Source organism: Diabrotica virgifera, chromosome 9 (genome assembly GCF_917563875.1).
Source record: "Diabrotica virgifera virgifera chromosome 9, PGI_DIABVI_V3a".
NCBI classification, from domain to species: domain Eukaryota; kingdom Metazoa; phylum Arthropoda; class Insecta; order Coleoptera; family Chrysomelidae; genus Diabrotica; species Diabrotica virgifera.
The window spans coordinates 50,672,591-50,692,815 of NC_065451.1; the positions used below are offsets into that span (position 1 = coordinate 50,672,591).

General features: G+C 31.3%; 2 protein-coding genes across 2 annotated transcripts in view; both read right to left on the reverse strand.

The window, feature by feature from the left end:
• The window catches only part of LOC114332464 (zinc finger protein 845-like), a 191,744-nt gene that overhangs the window by 147,633 nt on the left and 23,886 nt on the right, over positions 1-20,225 (reverse strand). The gene's annotated exons all lie outside the window — the stretch shown is intronic.
• Positions 117-2,289, reverse strand: LOC126892588 (uncharacterized). The gene has a single exon (XM_050662154.1). It carries the CDS (start codon positions 2,287-2,289, stop codon positions 556-558), a length of 1,734 nt encoding a protein of 577 aa, XP_050518111.1. The 3' UTR covers positions 117-555.

Sequence of the window (20,225 nt, forward strand, 5' to 3'; positions counted from 1 at the left end):
ATTGAAACATTTTATTATTATTAAAAGTCGAGAACAATTAAAAACCACGTTAATATTTATATGAAAATGCTTTAAAAATGAAGGTATATGACTCTTGAGAAGAATTAATATTTTTTAACAAACTTGGTATACGACTCATAATTTCTGACATCTGATTCTTTTATTTTTAGTTTTGAGACATGCAAGTTTTTATCAATAATACATTTTTCCCTAAACTTAATAAAAAAGTTTTCTATATGATTCCAAGGTTTTAAGACATACTGATATTGTTTTCCTGATATTATAAAATACTTGTTAATATCTACTGTATATAGAGACTAAAGCTAATAGTGTAGTTTAACATACAGTTAAGTCCACTGTTATTTACCCGTGCGTCATTCATACCCGGCGAGATAAAACATATACTTTTTATCTAGCATCATTCTCTTCCACGCATGAAACTAAAGACAAACCAGCTACCGCCTGTTATTAAGTAAAAACACATGTTATTTTTATGAACGCACTAAACTCAGTACATTGAAAAGATCTAGGTAGAAAAAAAGACGTTTTCATATTTTAAATACAATTTGTGACGTTTCTGGTTTGTTTACTTTTGTGGCTGTCAGTCTGTTGAATTTTTTGCTGTTTACTTGTCGAATTTTTGCATTTTGATGTTTGTTTACCTTTACTTTTATCGAAAATAAGTAATTTTCTGTGAATCTTTTCCCTTTTAGTTTTCTGTTTGCTTTCATTAACGTTATACCACTGACAAGTTTTAAAAAGTTTGATTTTTACCAAAAATTTTATAATTTTCCTTTTATGGTCTTCGCAGCTTTTAAGCCAATTAGTAGTTAATAAAATATGGTTAGTCACATAGGTTTCAATTTTTTCGAAAACTGCATTATCTACTTTAAATAAATTAAAAGCCTCGTGAAACTTTTCTAACAATATTGTAGTAATAGTAACAAACAAATCTGATGGTCTCTGAAGAAACTTTATTTCTTCATTTGCGCCATAATCTCTGAAAAGTAACATTAATTCGTGTTTCTGTAATAGAATTTTGTTGTCTTTTAGCAAGTCTTCCTGGCATTTACTACAATTCAAGTTCTTTATAATCTTATAGTAAATATAACCAGCGACATATGTAACAGCACACGTTTCTAAATTTGTTATGCTACATTTGCTGGAATGTGCCGTGCTTAAAATTTGGTTGTCATTATTTTCCTTTTGCATGTCTAAAGATTGTTCTACATGAACTGTTTGGGTTTCAATGGACTCGTCAGATATTTCGACGCTGGTTACTTCGTGGGTTAAATCTAAATTATCAGTTTGTGCTATTTCACAATTTCCATTGTCTAAAGCAATTTTTAGTTTAATATTTGTGTTATGCTTAATGGCAATTCTTAACTGACTAACACTAGGTGTTGGATTGTAACCACCCCGATTGCGCACAATAGAGAAAAAATTTTCTAGAGGATCTTGGTTCAGAAAAGATGTTAAAAGATATGACACATTATATTTTTGAAGTTCCTCCCACAAACATAAAACTGACAAAATTGTCCACTGAAAGCCGTGTAGACAGTGAATATTATTTCTCTCTTTCTGATTTTCAAAAACTTTAATTTTTTTAAGATATTCTAAACCTGCTTTTAAGTTTTCAGTTGACTTGCTTAAAGTTGACATTGGCTTTCTGTTTGGGTTACTATCACTACAATATTTGCTGTTAAGACCATCAAAAATATTATTTATAATTTTTAAAAATTCGGCAGTATGAGGAGCCGTTTTGGTGTGTAACTGGCCTACAGATTTTGCTGTTGATATTGCTGAGGCAACTGAGTTGGAAAAAATTTGGGCTGCTAATTTTACACGCATTTTTTGGAAATTATTAGGGTTTATGTGAACGTCTGTTATTTTCACCATGCATCGTGCTCTCACATTGGTTCTATCGATGTTGTATGTGTATTCAATATCTTGCCACGATATCTGGTTAGAATCGGCAAAAAACGTCAACTTTTTGTTAAGAAAATTATTTCTTAGACTTTTTAATAAGTGGGGTGTATCAAAAACAGTGAAAATCCTCTGATTTCCTATTTCTATTGCAGGCTGATCCTTACATGCGCCTAACAGCTTAAATAAAGCTCTATTATTAGATGCTTGATCACACACTAACACTTTTGGTATATACCCAATATTTTGTAATTTTGAAACAACTTCAACTACAATGTTTTTTAAGTTGTCGCTATGTATTGGACCACCTGTAACAAAATAGCAAATCGGAATCTTCCAGTTATGTAGCAAGCCTCGCATCATGAAAACCAGACCTGTGTTGGCAAGTTTGTTTGTTCTTCCTAAAGCACCTAAATCTTGAAACCCTTCTATAATGTCATCTAATTTATTGTACTCCAATTTTTTTTTTCAAAGAAATTTCATCAAACATTAACACACAAATTTTTTCCAACTCATCCGTTGTCTCTGCTTTTTTCTTCAACTTGTCAATTAAGGAAGTGTTTAAACCAGTTCTTAATTTTATGACACGCAACCAAGTTTGAATTGTTTTTACTGAAGGTAATATAAAGTTAAGAGATCTAATTAAAAATTTGTAACAACTAGGAGACTTATAATAAATGGCCAGAGCTAAATCCTTTTCATTGTGACTCCATTGTGAACGAGTTTTGTGTGAAAACTGCATATTAACAAATGTGTGCACGTATTTGCTTTTATTTTCTAACAGTACCTGTAACATGAATTTGGTTGCCGATTTTTTGTTTTTTGTTGTTCTTCTACAACGCCGACTGTTCTTCTGACGGCACTTCTTCTTTAAAGCACTTACTTGATACTCCAATTTTTTTACCTTCTCTGTCAATTCAGTTTCAAGTTTTGTGGGCAAATTAATTTCAAAACTGGAAATATCACTGAGACTACTACTTGATCTCTTAGGCGATGGAGTTGACCTAACCATACAATCGTCACTTGTAGATCTTTTAGGTTTCGTACCGCAATAAACGTATGTAGAGCATACTGGTGGGATATCACCTAAAATAGGTGTAATCATTGAAATGTATGTGTAATTTTAATTAAAGCAAAAGAAGCATCATCATTATTTCTGGAGTGATAGTAACAACGCATTCATATTTAAAAAAAAATCTCTTTTGATTTAATTGTATAAAAATATTTAAATCATTCAATATCCACTGATTTTATATAAAATATATTTTAATAGTAGTATTCTCATTGACAAAGCGCATTAGGCAAACATAAAAATATTTATAAAATTGAGTACTCACCTAAATCAGTTGTTAACTGTGTAAATTTTAGAGGAACAGCATTTTCCTTAATAACTTTCTTTGGCCACTTTGGTAAATATATTCCACTGCAAAATGATGCTGGCAAATTACCCTCTGTTTAAGGTCAGTGATATCCATCAATAAAATATCAATGTTCCCGCAGTTTTTTTGCCAAATTTTTGTACGCTCTACGTCTTTCAGTGGAAATTTAAAGAAAGATATATTATTATTTGTTCCATCGTTTCTTTCAAAACATCCCGCGTAAACACACTTATGAGTTACAAAGGCCATTTTGTCTAAAATATGAGTCCTTTTTTTTATAAAATTCCGCTCTAATTTGTCACAACACCTGCCTGTCACAGATAATACACCTATAGGGTAAGTTCGGCCCTGACACTACTCCTACCTCCTCGCAAGTCAGAGAGAGAATGAGAAATCTCGATACGGTTTTCGAGTAGCGCCATCTAGTTTTTGATACGTCTTTCGGTTACCAAGAGGTGAGCTATCTATGGTGTTTTTAATCAATGGTTAAAGGCAATAATGAAGTAACAGATGATATAAAAATACTTCGAGGAGTCCGACAAGGATGCATAATGTCACCTGTTTAATCTCAAATAATGCCATCATTATTCATTTCCGAGAATTAAACAGATATATTTATCGTCCAGTAGATTAACACCTAGATAATTTGTTGTTGTATAAATCAACAAGGGTAAAAAACCGCTATACGCCGTAAAAATGAGTGGCGCACACAATATTCCAGCTACAAAAGAGCTGATATGAATATTACGTGGCGCGATAATATATTTTCATTTTGATGGAAAATAAAATTCTAGTTTTATTTTAAAAGTTTTTTTCATAATATTTGCTAAATTAGAGGTAAAACGCGCCACAAAAGGATAACTATGAGACATTTTGCATTTGAAGCTCTTTTGTGGCGCGTTTTACTTCAAATTTAGCAAATATTATGGAAAAATTTTTTAAAATAAGACTAGAATTTTATTTTCCATCAGAATGAAAATACATTATCGCGCCACGTAATATTCATATCAGCTCTTTTGTAGCTGGAATATTATGTGCGCCACTCATTTTTACGGCGTATAGCGATTTTTTACTCTTGTATCAGGAGTTTTTCAAAGTTATTTATAAATTAAATGTATGAAGTTGAATGCAATGTTTATCGAATACACGTTAAGCTTTATAAATAGTGTCGTAGGGATATTATGCGCCACTGGCGAGAACTGCCTTAACTTTTTTATTTTTTATATTAGGAAGTTTGTTAAAAAAATATTTTTTAGGTTTTTATAGGGTCTATAAGACTTAAAATTAAATCTTTTTAAAATCCTCAGTCGCAAAAAGAGGTGACTTTGAAAGGGTTGGTAAAGGTGGTTTTTGCATGTGATTACAAATTCTAATTGTCTGTAGCTCACTCAATTTTTGTCGTAGAAAAAATTTTCATAAACCAAGTTCTTAAGAATTAAACGAGCTACATTTTCATATGTAAACATTTTTTCGCATCTCTGATGCTAATCTTTCTATTCTGAAGAAAAGGGCATGTTTTACCAAACTACAAAAATTCGTTATTCGCTTTTAACTCTAGTTTTTTTAAAAACTAATTGTTTCAAGCCGGTCAAACTTCTGTAATCTATTAAAAATACATAAATAAAAAATACGGAATAAGGTCGATGACTAATTTCAATTAGTGTGGTAATTAGGGGGTCGTTTCCGATAAATTTTTAACTGAAAAAATAGGGACTGACATTATTTTCATTATAAGCCACTTAATTTTTAATCTGACCCCTCCGTGGCTCAGTGGTAAGAGCGCCTGCCTTTGGATCGAAAAAATCCGAAAGGTTGTGGGTTCGAATCTCACCAGGGTCAGAAATTTTTCATTTATTATAAATTAATAAATGAATATAGTTTCTGTCCTTGTGGGATCGGTACTCACCGGAGGAACCGCAGACGTTCGGATACAATTAGCGTCTCTTTGCAAAGATAATGACGTCGACTTTGCAAAGTAACAAGACACTTACTCAACACACACACTACACATGACACTAGGTACCTAACTGTTCAAAATTACCGTACCTACCATGCCAATGGCCATTAGTTGTCAATGCATTAGCTAAATAAAAAAAAAATTTAATCTACAGACTTTATTTTTTATTTTTGAAGATAGATTTTTTAAATATTTAAAATTAGTTTCTATAAGTTATCCTCGAAAAATGCATAGTTTTTCCGTCTTTTGACTTTGGAACTATAATATTTAGTATTTGACGAAGAAAAGCTAACATATAATAAACTACAGCTTGATTACTATTGGTCTTAAAGAAAATTAAAAAAAAAACACTTTGTTTCTTTTTTAAAAGGTATATATTCGTTAAGTAAAGTTGTTTTGATAAAACAAAAACTTTTTGAGTTATTAGCAGAAAACTGATTAATAACATTGATTTTTTCGATATAAAACTAACACTCTCGATAACCAATAAATCGAAAACTATTAATTTTTAAACTATTAAACTATTAATAATCAAAAAAATGTATAAAACATTTTTTGCTTACAATTAATATTTTTACCTTTGCGGTCAAAATATAATAAAAAATTTCCACCCCCGAGATGGGGTGGCAACCGCCCCATGGTAAAAGCATCTTTCGGCATCGTATAGATTTTGATCCTTGGACTATCCACTACTTATTGTCAAATTTTCAAGCAAATCGATCCATTCTGTAAAAATTGCAAAGTGAAAAGTTTCAGTTCCTGGACTAATTATACTTTGGAGCTCTATAACTTCTGAACGGTTTAACTGATTTTGATCAATAAACATGAATTTGAAACGTATTGACAAGTAGTATCTGATGCATCCAAGACCAAAAATATGATAACTGAACGTATTACAGGAATTATTGAGCTTGAAAAACCGTTTTTCCCATAAGAAATAGATTTGATCATATTATAAAGCCTATAACTTAAAAATTCGAATTTTCTCAGATATGACGTATACACCGTTAGACGCGACTAGAGACCTCCTACAAACGCTCAGTTATTGGCGCAATTGGTAGGTTGAAATTTTGAGTAATTGTCGAAAAACCAAATTTTTCAAAGTTTAATTTTCCAGTTTTTCGGCTATGGTGAGCAGTGTATATGTCTCAGCTTGATAGCTAGGGCACCGTTTGAAAGTCTAACTAATCCCTATTGATGTGGTGTATCTGCGGGTTTCCTGTCTCTCCTTGAACCTAAGATATATACGCCCAAAAAATATGCTATTTTGTATCTCCCTAGCCCTCTAACTGGCTTACGGGTAGTCAGAAGTCAAAAATTACGCCGGTTCTGAATCGGCCCTCACACCCTCTTGAAACACAGAAAAAAAAATTCAGATCGGTGTAACTTTTCCACACACATACATACAATACATACATACATACATACATACATACTGTCACGGTCCCAGGCCGGCTCTGTCCACAACAGAAGCTGCCGCGACGAACTGTCTGCGGGCGAGAGAAACGTGTTTACCTAATTTGATTTATGATGTTCGATCCTTTTCTGGTATTTTCGATTTTAACGTAACAATTGCTTTGTGAATAATGTTATCTTTTTTTGATGTTTCTGGAAATCAGTAGAAATTGTATGTAACTATATAAACAGACATTTTTAGAATTAGAAGTTAGTTAATAGATTCGACGCGATATATTGTTACGTTGTGAGCGGGTTTGAAATGTATTATGTGTTAGTTTTAAAGTAGATAAATAAATATTTGCAAATGAATTAAATAAGTTAGTAAGTGTAAAATAAATTAGATATATTGTTGTTAAATAAGTGTTAATTGTAAGTGTTATAAATAAACAATTTCAAGTAAGTCTTTTATTTATTTAATAATAATTAAAAGTCAATTCGCGTAATATTTTCTAAATAACAGAACAATACATACATATCCACAAACATTTTCCCCTTTTTAAATAAAAATTGAGTCATACTTCTGAGCTCGGTAACTTTTGAATGGTATAACCGGTTTTCAAAATTAGACCTCCGTTGGAAAGGTAACAATCAGTACTATTAGAAGCCGTAAAGGACGGACTTAAATTTTTGAAATTTTTGGGAGTTCTGGGGACGAGAACGAAAAACACACAATAAATAGGAAGGGCCGTAAAATCCACAGCCTTGGACCAAAATAGATGGCTGACATATAGATGGGTGAGTCTTTTCCTAAACAAGATGGGATTTGGTCCAATTTTTAATTCAGTCAGATTTAGAAAATCGAAAATTTCATGTATACAGGGTGAGGCAGATAAAGGGCCTATTAGAAATATCTCGAGAACTAAAGCTAAGAGAATGTTGAAAATTGGAATACAGGGGTTTTGAGGTATGAACTATTTAATGAAAATATTTTCTTCTCTTTGCTACTTCCGGTTATACCAGAAGTTAATTGTAACTTCGTTTTTTTAAATGCGACACCCTGTATATTTTTACATTTTTGGATTCTCCTCGATTTCTTCTTTCTTAAAATATAAGGTTTTGTAATATTATACAGGATAGGTTAAAAGATAATTACGTTTCCTTATTAATTTCGTAGCAACATTAACACCCTGTAGGATTGTAGTAGATTGGCATAATAAACTATATTAATGTTTAAATGATTTTTAATATAGTCTACTATTGTTAAGAGTTATTGGTATAGTTAAATTTTTAATTTTAGTATACAGGGTTGGTCGAAACTCGGAATGAGTATTTTCTGAGTTTTTTTAAATGGAACACCCTGTATTTGAGTATTGTAATGAAATGTTATTTTATGGTACTTTTTAATTTCTTAAGCATTCCCTATACCTAACTCCTTTAATTTCTGAGTTATTGGTGATTAAACCAAACATTAATTACAACACAAAATAGGTGAAATTGTATTAGGTTGGCCGTGAAAATATTCAGTCACAAATAATTTTTTGGAAATAAATACATATTAATCTATACCAGTGGTTCCCAACCTTTTATGTCTGGCGACCCACTTTCTGTTTTTTTTTCATATTCGTGACCCTCTCTCTCCCATAATGATAGAATAAAATAAATTACACGGTCACGGTACTCTACTCAGATACTGTAAGAACCACGCCGCGACCCATCTGAAATCAGTCCGCGACCCACTAGTGGGTCGCGACCCACCGGTTGGGAAACGCTGATCTATACTGATACTTAAAATTGCCAATAGTGGTTGAGGTATCAAAATACCATCGTTAAGATTGTTGGTGCGATTAATAATTAAGCACAAACTAAAGCAGTTAGGTATAGGTAATGCTTAAGAAGTAAAAAGTACCATGAAATATCATTTCATTGCAATACTAAAATATAGGGTGTTCCATTTAAGAAAACTCAGAAAATACTCATTCCGAGTTTCGACCCACCCTGTATACTAAAATTAAAAATTTAGCTACACTAATAATTGGTAACAGTAGTAGACTATATTAAAAATCATTTGAACATAAATAGAGTTTATTATGTCAAACTACTACAATCCTACAGGGTGTGAATATTGCTACGAAATTAATAAGAAAACGTAATTATCTTTTAACCGACCCTGTATAATCTGACAAAACCTTATATTCTAAGAAAGAAAAAATCGAGGCGAATCCAAAAATGTACAAATATACAGGGTGTCCCATTTAAAAAAACGAAGTTATAAGCAACTTCCGGTATAACCGGAAGTACCAAATAGATGAAAATATTTTCATTAAATAGATCAGTCTTCAAAACCCCCTTATTCTAATTTTCATAATTCAGTTGTCTTTAGTTCTCGAGATATTTCTAATAGGCCCTTTATCTGCCTCACCCTATATATATCTGCCTATATATCCCTATATTATCTGCCTCACCCTATATATAGGGTGAGGCAGATAACTGGCCTATTAGAACTATCTCGAGAACTAAAGGCAACAGAATCATGAAACTTGGAATAAAGGGGTTTTGAGGGATGATCTAATTAATGAAAATATTTTCATCTCTTTGCAACTTCCGGTTAAACCGGAAGTTGCTTATAACTTGGTTTTTTTAAATGAGACACCCTGTATATTTTTACATTTTTGGATTCTCCTCAATATCTTCTTTCTTAAAAGGTGAAGTTTTGTAATATTATACAGGGTATTTTAAAAGATATTTACGTTTTTTTATTAATTTCGTAGCAATATTCACACCCTGTAGAATTGTAATAGTTTGACATTAAAAACTCTGCTTACGTTCAAGTGATTTTTAATATAGTCTATTATTGTTAAGAATCATTAGTATACGCTGTGAGCTCGTACGTAGAGGGGATATTTACAAATTCGCGAACGCCAGTAGTGACAAGTTTGTAAACGTTTACCGGAAATTTGACATAAATGTCAAAGTGATTAATTTAAAATTAAAATTAAAAACATTAATTATAAACAATATTAGTTGGTCAAAGCTGTGGTATATATTTTTACCTTAAATATACTTACGTTTTAAATACTGAATTTAAGTTTTTTTTAATGTTCCGTAATATCTAATTATAAATAATCTATTATTGATAGAAATTGATATTTTATCAATAGAACGTCAAAATGATTAGAAAAATCTTTAAAAAATCGATAACAATTTAATTACTTTTTTGCGTTGTAAATATTAAGCGATAACAATTAAATAATAAATTTAAAAATTACCGGTAAAAGTTGAATTAGTAACCGCTAGGAGCGACACCAGCGAAGCTCAGAGCGTATAGCTAATTTTGAAATTTTAGTGTACAGGGTTGGTCGAAACTCGGAATGAATATTTTCTGAGTTTTCTTAAATAGAACACCCTGTATTTTAGTATTGGAATGAAATGATATTTCATAGTACTTTTTTATTTATTTATTTTTTTAAGTATTCCCTATACCTAACTGCTTTAATTTGTGAGTTATTGGTGATTCAAGCTAAAATTTAATTGCAACAAAAAATACGTAAAATTTTATTAGGTTGGCCGTGAAAATATTCAATAACAAATAATTTTTCAAAAATAAATACATATTAATCCAGACTGATCCTTAAAATTACCAATAATGGTTTAGCTATCAAAATACCTACGTAGTTAAGATTGTTGGTGCGACTAACAATTAAGCACAAATTACTGCAGTTAGGTATAGGGAATGCTTAAGAAATAAAAAGGTACCATAAAATATCATTTCATTACAACACTAAAATACAGGGTGTTCCATTTAAGAAAACTCAGAAAATACTCATTCCGAGTTTCGACCAACCCTGTATACTAAAATTAAAAATTTAGCTATACTAACTATTCTTAACAATAGTAGACTATATTAAAAATCATTTGAACGTAAGTAGAGTTTTAGTTGTCAAACTACTACAATTCTACAGGGTGTGAATATTGCTACGAAATTAATAAAAAAACGTAATTATGTTTTAAAATACCCCGTATAACATTACAAATCCTCATATTTTAAGAAAGAAGACATCGAATAGAATCCAAAAATGTAAAAATATATAGGGTGTCCCATTTAAAAAACGAAGTTATAAGCAACTTCCGGTATAACCGAAAGTTGCAAAGAGATGAAAATATTTTCATTTAATAGATCATCCTTCAAAACCCCTGTATTCCAATTTTCATGATTCTGTTGCCTTTAGTTCTCGAGATATTTCTAATAGGCCAGTTATCTGCCTCACCCTGTATAGTGTCGCTTGTAGGGGTATTGTTGTTGGGGTTGTGCGCCTCTGACGAGAACTGCCGCTCTCTGGTAATTAGGAAGTGATGTTTTAGTCTATTTTAAGGGGCTATCCTAGTGTAAAAGTACGAAATTCATATACTTTTTTGGGAATTTTTAAAATAAAAAGTACTGTACCAATTGAATTGAAAATTTTTCAAACGCAAATTTCAAAAACAATTTTCATAAAAAAAATGTTAAAAATTAAACGATTTATGCGCCATCTTCATAGCTCCACTGCTGCAGTGATTGGGACTAATAGAGATCCTGAAACATAAAATTTCAAAGTTATTACTGAAACATAAGTTATTTTCTATACCATCAACTAGCGGTTTTTTGATCGGATAAAGAATGTCAATTTGGCGGTTTTTGAAACTGAAAATGTTTTACCTAATTTAAAAAAAAAATTCAACACTTCGTCATTTTCCAAATTTTAATATTTTGCAAAAATCCTAGTTGATGGTATAGAAAATAACTTATATTTCAATAATAACTTTGAAATTTTATGTTTCAGGATCTCTATTAGTCCCAATCACTGCAGCAGTGAAGCTATGTTTTTATTTGCACGGTGCCAGTAGATGGCGCATAAATCGTTTAATTTTTAACATTTTTGAAGATATTCTTCTTTAGGCGCGATTCGATTGAGGGTAAAATTGTACATAAATCTGCGCGCCTGCGCACACAGACAGTATGAAGATCCTTGCTAATCTTTCAAGATAGGTATTTATGTATCTATATCCGTGCAAATATTAAAAGAATATATTAGTGTTTTTAGTAAATGTATTATTTATTATAATTCTTGTGTTTTTGGATTCGTGTTTCTCTGTAGTAAAATAATAAAATATTATGTAGATATAACATTTTTACACTATTTGTCGCCGTGTTGTGTAATTATATCCGAAACTTACATGTCAATTAGAAGGACCTCGCTGGTGTAGTTGGTAGGGCGTTAGCTCCGTGATTGGAATGACGCGGATTCGAATCCTGGGCGATTCATATTTTTTTTATTTTTGGTTGTTTTAATAAAAAATTTTTGAAAGTGGTAGATAAGAAAGTTAGTTTAATTTTTAAATAAAATACAAATATCCTGTTAAGTATACATATTTACTTTGTTGAAATTACCTATATAATAGAAGAATATCTTCTTACGTGCGTACAAAGTACACAAACATTCTTTTTTTTTATGAAAATTGTTTTACATATACAGGGTGATTCATTAGTGGGGTAAAGCTTAATAGATCCGCTATAGTAATAGATAGCAATAAAAGTTAATAACAAAAATTTTAGCCACCTATGAGCTTCACATTACAAAATTAGTTAGAATGTTACAGGGTGTTCGATAACACAGCGGCAGACCAAACTTATGTTTTTTAAATGGAACACCCTATATTTTATTTTGAATTCCAAATCCTGTTAATTTCTCCATCAAAAAATATAAAGGTTTGTTATGTTATACAGAGTATTTACAAAGTTATAACCAATTTTATATGAAAACTGTAACAAGTTCAACTCCCTGTATAAATACGAATAAGCAAAACGGCAATGGTTTATTAATGCCATATTTTTTTACGTATTGTCAAAATTTTCAAGAATGCTTGATATTGCTAATTTTCTTTATATCAAATACAGGGTGAGTCAAAACGCAAGTACATTATTTTCTCAGTAATTTTAAATGGAACACCCTGTATTTTATATCATTATTGAAAACTACCATTACCGTACTTTAATTTTTAGATAACATTCCCTATGTCTAAATTTCTTAGTTTTCGAGATATTTTCATTTTTCAATGGACCAGTAGCGTGGCCACCAAAATCACCAGAATTTAATAAACTGGAGTGATTTTTTTGGGGTTACATTAATAATGAAGTTTATAAAATACCTCCAACAACAAGGGATGAGATGAAACATAGAATACAATGTGTATTTCGCTGTGTCAATTTACAAATGCTTCGTAGAGTAAGTCGCTCATCCAATGATCGTTTTTAGGCGTGCATAAATGTATTAGGAGGTAATTTTGAACACCTTATGTAATTAAATTTTAAAAATATTTTATTAAAAGTAGCTTCTAACTTTTTCAAACATGTTTTTTTTGCAAAATGTATTACTGATAAATTAGTTTTCGTTCTTTATTTGTTACATTGTTACATTTACAAACAAAAGTAGTGTTTAATTGTCTTCACAAAATGTTGTATTTTGTGTTTGTGTGTTTTTTTGTAAAATTTATTACTAATTTTCTTTCTTTATTTGTTACATTTGCATAAAAAAGTAGTTTTTAATTGTTTCAAAAATGTTGCATGTTGGGGTTGTGTTAAACTGTATTACTAATAAATTATTTTTATTTCCTTATTTGCTACATTGTTACATTGATTACCGGATTGATAATAATCAGTAATCGTCAATTGTCAATTCATTCATGGCTTATTTAAAATTTAGATAAATTTAGACACCTAAAATAATTTGCTCTGAAAAATGAAAATATCTTGAAAACTAATAAATTTGGACATAGGGAATGTTATATAAAAATTAAAGTACGGTAATGTTACTTTTCAATAATGATATAAAATATAGGGTGTTCTATTTAACATTACTGAGAAAATAATGTACTTGCGTTTTGACTCACCCTGTATTTGATATAAAGAAAATTAGCAATGTCAATAAATAATTCTTGAAAATTCTGACAATAAATAAAAAATATGGCATTAATAAACCATTGCTGTTTTCCTTATTTTTATTTATACAGGGAGTTGGACTTGTTACGATTTTCATACAAAATTGGTTATAACTTTGTAAATACCCTGTATAACACAACAAACCTTTATTTATGTGATGGAGAAGTTAACAGGATTTCGAATATAAAATAAAATATAGGGCGTTCCATTAAAAAAAAAACATAAGTTTGGTTTGCCACTGTGTTATCGAACACCCTGTAATATTTTAACTAATTTTACAATGTGAAGCTCAAAGTTGGCTACAATTTTTGTTATTAACTTTTATTGCTATCTATTACTATAGCGGAGCTATTGAGCTTTACCCCAGTAATCAATCACCGTGTATGGAGATTGTACACTTTCAAACTATACCCCTTATATGTGATTTTAAATATAAATTCGTTGAAAACGGTTTCTTGCAAATTTCTTATTCAAATGGTTTATAACAAATAATTCAACAAATAATTCTTTGTTGAAAAATGTTTGGTGCAAATTTCACATTGAAATGGTTTTTCACCAGTGTGCACTCTCATATGCATAGGCGTAATTCGGGGGTGGCAAGGGGTGGCAGCTGCCACCCCAAAGTTTTGTACCCTTCTATTTTGCCACCCCAAAGATTGACCCATAAAACTAAATTTTATAAATAAATGATGTATAAAAATCAAAGTTTCAGGCTTTTTGCTGTGGTGGTAGTTATTTTTTATTCAAAAAATTAACGTAAAAAATATGTTATTAAAAAAATAAACATTAGACAATATTGGCGTGATATACCAGATTGTACCGAAACAGTGGCAACCATTAGTTTGCGTCGTTAGTCTCTGCGGTATCGGTGCTGCGATCTGTGGTGGAAAAACTACTTACGCGGTTGAAGTTAGTTTACATAGAAAAATGTGTTAAAGAGCACCTAAAAGCTACCGTTTTTTCCCACTCCTTGACACTTTGGAACAGGAAATTGAAAATAGGCTGAAGGAAAACAATTTGGATGTACTTAACCACCTGAGCCAATTGTTGCGAAGACATGAAGTAGTGGAGGAAATCATCAAGTTTGTTTCAAAATACTACTCTGTGGATCAGGAGTTACTTTTCTGCGAAATGAAAATTTTTCATAACATGAAAGAAATGAGAAACAAAACAGTTGAAGAAAAATCGACAGTTTTTGTGGAAAAGGCTCTAAAAATGTCTTATCCATGACGTTTGAAATATTCAGGCTATTTTTCATTATACCACTAAACTCAGCTGGGTGTGAAAGGACCTTTTAATGCCTGAGAAGATTAAAAACCTACACCAGAAACGCTAGCGGTCAGGAAAGAATGTCTGCATTGGGGCTTTTAGCCATTGAAAGGAAAATCCCAGTCGATATTGGAAGTGTCATTGATGTATTTAATATCCGGAAAAGAAGATTTCATTTAAGTTAGATATGAATCCATTACCTCTAAAACACACATTGCTTCTCTTATCTTACTAAAATACTATTGTAAATAAAAGCCTATTAAAGATTTGAATTACAGTGGAACCTCGATAACTCGGATTAATCGGAACCACGGCCGATCCGGGTTATCGAAAATCCGGGTTAGCCAGAGAATATGGTAAAAATTAATAAAATACGGTATACTTACAGATAAACTCCGTTAGAATTGAAATAACATGAAATATATATAAATATGCACAGTACCTACATATCTAAATTAGTACAAACACGCAAACACAAACGTAAGCAAACGGAAGCGAACAATATACAAGACTGTACTACACACAATACAGTCACAATCGATGTTATGTTATTTAAGAACAGTGAAAACTAAAGACCATTGTTTGAAAAAGATTTTTTTAAATAGTCTTTTAGTCTTTTTAAACAATGCTGTTTGAAATATATAAAGGAATACTACAGACAGGTGTCTGTTGTTCCTGCCGGCGCGGCGTGTGCCATGAGTCATTTTTACTATCGTATAGTTCAAATTACACAAACACACATTATCTATCAAATATTATATTACATACATACATTTTTTTTTGTTGAAATGTTTATCTGATAATTAACTATGTATTTTGATGGAAAATAAGCCACAATTATATTGAAAAATAATTTTATTAACATTTCGACGCCCAAATCGGGTGTCGTTGTCAAAATACAAAATACTGAAAATCAAAATGTTTATCTGATGAAAATCAGGGGTTCCATTTTATTGTATTGAATTCGTAAGATTTATACCTGTATCCAGTAGAATCCTAGGTTGATACACAAGGTTGGGGCAGATATTGTAAAAAATCGAAAATCAGGATATTTACAGCCACTGTGTATAGTTATAAAAAAGAGTGTGTACTTTGTACGCACGTAAGAAGTTATACTTCTATTATATGATTTCAACGAAATCAATATACTTTAAACAGTTTCTCTACTACTTTCCAAAAATTTTTATTAAAACAACACCAAAAATTAAAAAAATAAAAGAATAAATCACACACAAACACATTGAAAAATGCCACAAATGATTTCTGAACAATAATTGTTGCCAAAAATTTTAATTAAATACGTATTTTCTGAAAAAAATTATATAATAATATACTTACATCATAAGATCTATAAAAAAATAAAAAAAATGATATAACTTGCATTAGGCTTGAACCTACTTCCCGTGTATCTCGCCGTACGAGAGTCGCAGCGAATTCAAACTGCACCTCCTTCGCATTTACGTCATGTGGGAATATACACAAACTGAACAACTTTTTGACATTTTGTTTATATGAATTTTTATTAGTTTTATTTTTGTCGAATTAAGATACAACAATATATAGAGTAAGAAAACGATACATTAGATTAAAATTTGTAGAAAGTTTGTTCGTAATCAGATTATGTAAATTAAAGCATTGCCTACTAGGGGTATAGCATAGCAAGTACTAGGTAAGTACATTATTTTTTACATTTTCCAAATAGGTATGAAGATAATTTTTTATTGGAATACAACTGAAACATTTAGAATTACGTACCTGTGGCTTTTCAAAACTATTTAAAAAGTCACTATAATTATAAATTTGATTTTATTTCTGTCCTCACAACAATAAAAACTAATATATTATACCACATTTTTGTTTACCGATAACCTCCATATTGAACAATTATTATTGACAGATCATTTCAACACCCAATCAGAGCCCGTATAAAGACTAATACCAAACTGTCGGTGTGCGCATGCGCGCAGATCAATATAAATTCACCCTCAATCTCAATCGCGCCTAAAGAAGTATAACTTCAAAAATAGTGTATAAATTGCGTTAAACCCTTCTATTTTGCATCAAAATTTACACAATTTTTCCGGGTTATCCGGTTTACTCAACAAAACCCCCTGGTAGGTTTTGCCACCCCAATCAAATTCGTGAAATAACGTCTATGCTGATATGCAATTTTAAAAATGGTTTCCCTGAAAACTCTTTTGAACAAATTTCACATTCAACTGGTTTTTCACCAGTATGCACTCTCATATGCATTAATAAATAACTCTTTGTTGAAAACTGTTTTGCGCAAATTTCAGATGCAAATGGTTTTTCACCAGTATTGACCATGATACTATAAATAACAAGATAATATATTGTACATCTGGAAGTCGTGACGTAAGTGGAGACCCGCAAGTTCGTAATGGTTCGTAATAATTCGTAATGTCCGATTAGTTTGAATTGTTCGCGGTTGTAAGCTAAGCGTATTTTATATTTTATCTTTGACAGTTATTTTGACAGGAATCTCGACACTTTAAATACATTGAAGTTTAATGTTATTTTGCTAATTGAATATTTCATCATATAATGCATACAAATCCCATTTAACTTTAAAAATAATTTAAATTCAACTTCCGGTCTCCAGTTACGTCATCCTGCGCGAACTCGGACGTATTTGCGCTACGGGAAGATACTATCATGTTATTTATAGTATCATGGTATGGACTTTTATATGTGTCTTTAAATTACTCTTTGATTTAAATTGTTTGTATGCAGTCTCATATGTGATTGTAAAACTTGTTTCGTTGAAAAATGCTTAGCGCAAATTTCACATTCAAATTGTTTTTCACCAGAATGCACTGTCATATGTGCTTTTAAATTAATCTTTGATGAATATTGTTTGGCGCAAATTTCACATGTAAATGGTTTTTCACCAGTATGCACTCTGATATGTTGTTTCAAATGTTGTTTCATTGAAAACTGTTTAGTGCAAATTTCACATTCAAATGGTTTTTCACCAGTGTGCACTCTCATATGCCGTTTTAAAACTTGTTTTGTTGAAAACTGCTTCGCGCAAATTTCACATTCAACTGGTTTTTCACCAGTACGCACCGTCATATGATATTTTAAAAATGATTTCTTTGAAAAATGTTTTGGGTAAATTTCACATTCAAATGTTTTTTCACCAGTATGGCCTTTTATATGTGCCTTTAAATTAATCTTCGAATTCAATCGTTTGGCGCAAATTTCACATTCAAATGGTTTTTCACCAGTATGCACTCTCATATGGGCTTTTAAATTACTCTTTGATGAACATTGTTTGGCGCAAATTTCACATTCAAATGGTCTTTCCCCAGTATGGCCTTTTATATGTGTCTTTAAATTACTCTTTGATTTAAATTGTTTGGCGCAAATTTCACATTTAAATTGTTTTTCACCAGAATGCACTCTCATATGTGCTTTTAAATTACTTTTTGATGAACATTGTTTGGAGCAAATTTCACATGTAAATGGTTTTTCACCAGTATGCACTCTCATATGTGATTTTAAATATAATCTCATTGAAAACTGTTTCTTGCAAATTTCACATTCAAATGGTTTTTCACCCGTATGCAGTCTCATATGTAATTTTAAAACTTGTTTCGTTGAAAAATGCTTAGCGCAAATTTCACATTCAAATGGTTTTTCACCAATATGCACTCTCATGTGTGATTTTAAATATATTTTCAAAGAAAACTGTTTCTTGCAAATTTTACATTCAAATGGTTTTTCACCAGTATGCAATTTCATATGCATTGATAAATAATTCTTTGTTGAAAAGTGTTTGGTGCAAATTTCACATTCAAAAGATTTATCCCTTGTGTGTATCCTCATATGTACTTCTAAATGAGAATTACTTGACAATGGTTTCTGGCAAATGGTGCATATAAAACGTTGTCCTCCAGTGTTCACGTTGGTAGTGGAAGTTGTACATTGGTTCAAAATACTATCACTTCTATCGTAATTTGTGAAGAGGTTACTGGCATCAGTTTTCATATCTTTACAAGAGAGACCTGAAATTATAATACTCTGTTACATGAATAAAATGCAACTAAATTAATACTCTGTTACATGAATAAAATGCAACTAAATAAGAAATAGTGTATAATTGGAGTAGTCAAATCTAGGCTGGGTTGAAGAAATATGCTTGTATAGGTCGTGCAAATGGTAATAATAAAATATTAGGTATTTGTTTGACACAATACAACACAACAAAATGACGGATGTTTTACAAGACGAGAGAATTGACAGCAAAGATTTACGTATAATCAAAGAATACAGCACCGAGTTGGGTGCTGTATTCTTTGCTATAACCTTCCACCACAGGACTAATTTAGATTAATTTAGACTAATTCCACCACAGGACAAGTTTATGTTTAGCGGGGACGGAAAGGTCGGTTCATATTTGATTCACCCACGTACAAACATATTTACATAACGAAGTATTTGATAAATATGGGAACACGTTGAGATTTGAATTATTAGTGGGTCAGTCGAGTTAGTTAGTTAGGTTTGGGGGGTTTGCTGCCGTTAGAGCAGAATAATGTGATCCCCTATCAACTGAATACATTTATATGGTAATAGTTCAACAAAAATAAAGTAGTTATGAGTACATAGTGTATTCCTGATATCAACCCCATCACCAGGGTAGTGCAATCCCCGCTTACCACCATACACGTACTTTGGCACTACATTAAATGAGCAGTGGAACCACTCCCAATAAATAAAAGCTAGACAAGAAAAAGCAAGAGCAGCGTTCATCCAAGCTGTTCAAATTACTAAATTTGAATTTAGAACTGAAACTCAGACTCCTTAGATGTTATATATTCTCCATCTTATTATATGGAGTAGAGTCTTGGACTCTAACGGATGCAACGAATATAGAAGAATTCTTAAGATATCATTAATGGACAAAATATCAAATGCCAAAATACTCCAAAAACAAAGAGAAGGAAATAATGTGCACGATCATCATCATCATACAACCTCTTCTGTCCACTGCTGGACAGAAGAGGTCTCTCCCATTCTTCGCCACTCTTCACGGTTCTGTGCTTCTTGTTGCCATTTCTTGGATATTCGGTTAATGTCGTCCATCCAGCGTGTTGGTGGTCGTCCTCTTCTGCGTTTGTCTTCTCTTGGGCACCAGTCAATTAGTTTTCTGGTCCATTTTGAGTCTTTCAGTCGCGCTATGTGACCTGCCCAATTCCATTTCAGCTTGGCTATACGTTCAACGACATCAGTGATACCTGTTCTTTTCCTTAACTCTTGGTTCCTTATTTTGTCTTTTTTTGTCACGCCGAGAATC

Coding starts and splice junctions, on each gene's coding strand:
- LOC126892588 (XM_050662154.1), bottom strand. CDS start 2,289: ATGATGCGAGGCTTGCTACATAACTGGAAGATTCCGATTTGCTATTTT.